This window comes from Heteronotia binoei, chromosome 6 (assembly GCF_032191835.1).
Source record: "Heteronotia binoei isolate CCM8104 ecotype False Entrance Well chromosome 6, APGP_CSIRO_Hbin_v1, whole genome shotgun sequence".
Taxonomy (NCBI): domain Eukaryota; kingdom Metazoa; phylum Chordata; class Lepidosauria; order Squamata; family Gekkonidae; genus Heteronotia; species Heteronotia binoei.
Genome location: NC_083228.1, coordinates 36,272,263 through 36,278,530, shown reverse-complemented (window position 1 = coordinate 36,278,530; position 6,268 = coordinate 36,272,263). Strand labels below are relative to the sequence as shown.

At 38.3% G+C, this 6,268-nt stretch overlaps 1 protein-coding gene across 1 annotated transcript in view; it reads right to left on the bottom strand.

Annotated features, from left to right (window-relative positions):
* Window positions 1–319: 319 nt before the first annotated feature.
* PTEN (phosphatase and tensin homolog) overlaps window positions 320–6,268 on the bottom strand; it is a 69,837-nt gene continuing 63,888 nt past the window's right edge. The window contains exons 8-9 of the mRNA XM_060241262.1: window positions 5,384–5,611; window positions 320–3,145 (exon numbers count right to left, since the gene is read on the bottom strand). Coding sequence (XP_060097245.1) covers window positions 2,960–3,145; window positions 5,384–5,611 — 414 coding nt within the window. The 3' untranslated portion in view covers window positions 320–2,959. The remainder of the gene's footprint in view (window positions 3,146–5,383; window positions 5,612–6,268) is intronic.

Here is a 6,268-nt window from a genome sequence, read left to right as displayed (position 1 = left end):
CTCAGTATAATACTGTCTCCCCTGGGATACCTACAGGAGAGACTGTAACAACTGCTTTATTAATACGGTTCTTTTTATGCAACAGAACTACTGCAGTTACAGGTGTAAGCTTGGGAAAGTTGATTAAACTTCACAAGATAATGCGTATCTCTGAAATCCAGTCAAAGCCTCATCAATAACTTCATAGAACCAAGTCTTAAAGAAAAATTATCTGCTTTGCCTTAAGTTGCCCTCCATTACGTAACCCAACCATATGTGCTTTTCATTATTTTACAGAAATGAATAGGTTTTTAAAAATATAATAATACACCCAACACAGTGACAAGAATGAGACTTTAATCAGTTTTAAGTGGAGTTTTAACACTAAGATAAAGGGCTGTTAAACACAATAACAAACGGACATTTGATTTGTATGAGACATTATCCTGTACATGTCATTTTCTTGCTTTGTGTATCCTCAGTGCATAGCATTACACACAGAGCCACTGTTGCACAGCACAATAGTATCTGAAGAGGCTGAATCAGAATCAGAATAAGGCTGCTTAACAGACAAATTTTTTTAGTATATATATTCTATATGAAAACAGACTGAGAATTTTGAACTGGCGAAGAAAAGAGGCAGCTCTACTGAACACTGCAGTTAAAGCCTCCTTTTAGTGCACAGTTCCACCCCTTCCATCTGCATGCATGACACATTAACAGTATTTTTAAAAGGTAAACGAGGCACTTTGTGGCAACCACAGGCATCGTTAACATATTGCACGTTTGCTAGAATTTAAACAAGGAACTGCACATTGGCACCCTAACCTTTATTTCTTTTTGTTCCTTAAAGCTGAAAACAACTGATGCTGTGTGTAAACGTCCCTTCGGTTTACAACCTGTGCCACAGCAAAGAAACTTGGTGCTATTTTATACAACTGCCCTTTAACTACTGTGACAAACTATTTTAACTGGGGCTACAGATGACTAGGGATGGCACAGGGCCTAACAGTAAGCTCCTGTCAAAGTGATGCCTTCAAGTAATTTCAGACATGTAAGCGGCTGCACATCCAAGAATTTAAGCACACAGTCCAGAAACTCAAGAAATTACCTACAAGAATGCATTTTCAAGCTAATGAATACTGTCATAAATAAAGTTTTAATCAGGACTCAAACCTTTCAGTCATAGTAATTCTTGCCATGTTCTATAGGGATGGTAGCTGAAATAAAGTATAGGAGAGTATGCATAATATATATATATATATATATATATAATGCCATTTTCCTTTTTCAATGACTATACCATAAAAACGTAAGCAAGGCTTCTCAGAACCACTGACACATTCAAAATCCAAACCCTCATTCAGACCTTCACATTCCAAAAGGAAGAACAACAGTGCAAAAGGCCAATAAAACTCTTCCCAACTGGCCCTCCCATTTTACACAGTAGAACTGTACAAGATAAAGTTCTATAAGACACCAAACACTGTCAACATCCAAATATTTTAAAGCACAAACTTTTTAGTCAGTTAATGTTTTCAAATTGTTTTAAGAAAAATCTGGTTAAACTTAAATCACAGGGGAGGGAACAGTCAATGGTGATTCAATAGTCAACTCGTGCCAATCAGTTTAATCTATGGAACCATTTAAAGGGATCAAAACTTAGGAAGCCTCAGCAATAGCTTTGTATAACGTTCACATTATGGATGAAAGCTATTATCCTGTGTAGTTAAACACAAGTCCTGCGAAAGTCAGTATGAAGTTATAGGCACACAACTACACAGAGGATTTAGAAAGGGAGCAAAATTGACCAATGGATGTGGAAGGGGCATACTGCCCCTTTGTTTAGCATTCAGCCTGAGTTCTGCCTTGATTAGTTATGATTTATATCCTCTTTATTAATACTAGTGGACTGGGCACTACGGATTCCAAATTAATTTAATCAAGTGGGACCACTGCTGATGAACAAACTTAATGCCAATAAACACGTAAGGTTTTATATTATGAAGCTTAAAAAAGCAATTGTTTGAAAGACAGAGTGAGTGTGTTTTAAGACTACAAAAGCTGTACTCTTCTTTTTCCATCCACAGCTGGGGACATGTCAACTAACGCACAAACTACAGTTTATGCCCATTTCTGGTAGACAGCCTCCACATTTATATGGTTAAGTCATTGTTATTGTGTTTCACGTGTATCCACATTGATTTCATATCCCTCCATTATTTCAATCGTAAGATGTTGCGGAAGGTTCATTCCTGTACCCCTTAACACAGAACCACTCCCCCTAGCTGCCTTTTCTAGCACCATTATGCGTAGAAAAAATAAAATGCACAAACAACAAGCAGTGACAGCGGCGATTCCTCAAGGTCCAGGATTTATTACTGAGCATGCTGAAGAGGTGCATGTAAGTAAGCTGGAAATGGTACACAGTCCAGGGTCCAGCACAAAACATTCCTTTCTGAGCTTCTCTTTCCACTCTCCTATCCATATTACATGCATTCAAATGTAGTAAAACCCCATTACTTCTCCAAGCCAACTGCAGACTTATCTGTTGCCACATAAGTGCAAAGAAAGGGGCAGGATGTGAACCTGTGTATTAGAAAGAGCTTTACAGCAACTTCAGTTGATGACAGAACACAAAAGGAAAATTCCTACGTATACACATCAGATCTGTCTCCACTTTTATAAAACTGGAATCAAATGGGAAAGTGCCATCTTTATGTGTTCCTAATTGAAATTTAAATGTCCTCTTGACACAAAAAGGTATATACATAACATAGCTACGTAACCTTTTTTTTCCTCAACTGGACAACAAGTGTCAAGCCTGGTGGCTTCATAGGGCAAAACGAGATTGGTCAGGAAAACTGTTCTACAACTGATAATCGTGACACAATGTCCTATTGCCATTCCAAAAGGTCCATAATTCAGTTTATTCAAGTTTTCTTCTTTGTGGTATTTTTTCCCAAATTAAAAAAAATATTCAGACTTTTGTAATCTGTGTATGCTGATCTTCATCAAAAGGTTCATTCTCTGGATCAGAGTCAGTGGTGTCAGAATACCTATAATGATCAGGTTCATTATCACTAACGTCCGGTGTTACTGAAGTTGAGCTGCTCGCTTCTGCGTTTGATGGCTCCTCTACTGTTTTTGTGAAAAATAGCTTCACCTAGAAAAAGAGGATGATGGCAGAAGTAAGTACATACCTGCTGGAGATAGAAAAGGAAGGATCTTCACATATTCATCATGTGAAATATTGCCAGTAATTGACAGGGAAAGCACATGCTCATATCTGGTATTATTTCATCTTCATACAATGATCCTATTAAATTACCAGTATAGATAAAACATAAGCAAGCACTACGTAGGAAAGCACACACAAGCAATAATATGCTCTACAATTAAGTGAAGGCCTTTAAGGCAGCAAAATATTTAAGACTTATTACTGCTTAAATGTTTTCCCATTTCCTCTAGAGTAATCAAACAGCTTCTCATGTTTATGCTTCAAAGCTCCATATATTTCACATTTTCTTTCAAAGTTGCCCTTTTTATTCTTACTGATGTTTTCAGAAACCAGCTAACAGATATTCCTATTAATCGAATTCCATGCTAACCACAGCAAAGAAAAACTTCCCTATTAATATATCATTAATATATCTAATTCTCAATATGGCCAAAGCTGTGGATACAGAAATTGGTGCAGTGAACAGACCTGCAAGATATTTCTACAAAACTGAGAAGAGATCCAGCTTCGCAGAAAAATCAGAAAATAAACAAAGCAAAACACTGGGGGGTTAAGCGCCCCACCCCAAAATAACAGAACACCTGCAGTTTTAAGAAATGAATGCCCTCAGTAACAACAGCAGCAATATCAGTTGAAGTCTTGGTTTCTATTGCTGAAAGCCAAAGTGGATGGATCCTTTCCAGTGCTATTTTGGCCTTTGAGGGAGGACTCATTGGGGCCAGGCACAAAGAAGCACCTATACCCTTAAGAAACAGAAGTACTCAGTGGCCAGTGACACATATGCATAATACTATGGGCAGCCTTCAAGCCTTGTTTCTGTCAGTAAAAGACTAGAGGAGCTGGCAGAGCCCTTTCAAGGGTTATTTTAGCCTTTGAGGAAAGTCTCATTGGGGTTGGGCCTGGTAGTTGCTACCATGCAACTTGAATGACTCTTCTAGGACTGGCTGCTTCCTACTGTTCAGCAAGTGTAATACAGTGAGTGCAATACAGCGGGTAGAGTTTCAAGTTAGGATCTGAGAGGCCCGGGTTCAAATGCCCACTCCACCATGGAAGCTCACTGGGAAGGTTCAAACCACTCTTACACACAGCTTAACCTGCTTCTGAGTTGTTGCGAGGATAAAATGGTGGAGAGGAGAAAGATATAAGCTGCTTTTGGTTTTCCATTGGAGATAAAGAATGTATGAAGTAAATACATAATACATATAGCTGAAGATGGGAAGTGGGTGTATGGGAAGGACAGATGGAAGCCAGGAAAGCTGAAGACATGGAGACTACCAGGAGGAAACAATGAGAAAATAGCACAGGGAGGAGGATACAGCAGGAAGTGAACCCCTCCCCCAAGTTCTTGCAGGTTCTGCATTTTTCCACTGGCCTAACCTGGATGTTAGCATGCAACTTGACCCACCCCAGTGGCTGGCCCTGCACAACTGGGTTCTGGGGAAAGGCTGTTGGAGAGAGAAAAAGCTGAAGGGGTGGGGGTAGATAATGGTAGATTGGCTGGCAGGTGGGAAGCAATTAAGGAAACAAGAAGAAGAGAAAGCCTTTGGGGGCTTTCAGGAAAGGGAAATAGTGGAGAAGAGGAGAATGGTATGTCCCCAGCAAGTCCTTCTGGGTCCCCACTCCTATGGGCACACACACTTATGAACTGGAAAAATAAAAACCAGATAAATGCCGAATTCTTTCATACATACTAAACTTTGTGTTTCGCTTAGCTGATTTTTGTAGAACCCAATGTGAGCTGAAATCTGTTGAAAAGGAACCTCACCAAATTAGGGTCAATAGACAGAATTCTTTACATGTGAGAGTTAGAATGGAAGCTGTTTCTTCCAGCTTTGATATTTCTGTTGTAATGCATACACAGGAAAATGCAAATAAGAAGCTTGTGCTTCAGCAGACTCAATGTACAACAGGTGAACACAAAACTAATTCTCTTAAATGTGAAACCTTTCACATACCACTTTGAGTGTATGAGAAAAGTGGTGTATAAATACATTAATAAAACAAAAACAATATTTTACAGTTAGGTGATATTTATCACTGCTTTATCAAGCATTTATTCTTGAGCCATATAATAAATGAATCTCTATTTTACTAAGTATGGTATACTTCAAATCACTGAACACACTTTAGGATCCATTAGGCGAAGGATTTGACAATACTTACCTTAAAGTTTGGAGAGAAGTAACGATTTGCTTTGTCTTTATTCGCTTTGTCTAAATCATTTTTTGTTAGTGTAAGTATTAGATATTCCTTGTCATTATCGGATCGTTCTGTACTGAAAATACCATCAAGTTCCTGATCTCCGAGAAGACTGCCATTTTCTACTTTATCAGAATTTTCTTCCGGTCCTGGTATGAAGAATGTATTTACCCAGAAATGAAACATTTTGTCCTAAAGAAGGGGGGGAAAGCAGCTTTTTCAACATGATTACTACATACCAAGAACCCTAAGATAATAAAATAGCCAAGCCATGTGAATTAGGAGCATACTGTTATATCCTTAACTATGACTGCTGTGATGAGAACTGCATAAAACAACCCTAGAGGTGCAGAAGCTGTAGTTCTCACTAACAACTTGAACTTAAAATTCACCATAGAGAGGAAATACTGTGACCAGCATACAGTAAATACAGAACAGATAGTATACGATAGTACAGGCAGACCCAACCACTAAAAAGTTAGGCTTAGGCTGCACAACTTCCATTTTTGATTTGATATTTTTCTATAAGGAATTACGATCTGGCAAGCTACATAGGAAAGACTCTGCTTTTCATCAGTGCAAGGCAGGAGCTAAAAGATGCCAGAGAAAAATTATAATGTATTTAAAGTTAAAGGAGATCATCTGATCAAATAACTGAATATAAATCTTTAAAAAAAACAGGTCATTCTGCACTGCTTTTATAACATATACGAGATATATACAAGAAACCTGCTGAGAGCAGACACAAGAGGAAGTTTCCCTTTATGTTGTTAAGAAGCAAATTTTCTCCTCCCACCCCAAAAGGTAACAGCTGGCAAAAAACGAATGAACATTTTATTTCTCAGTCCT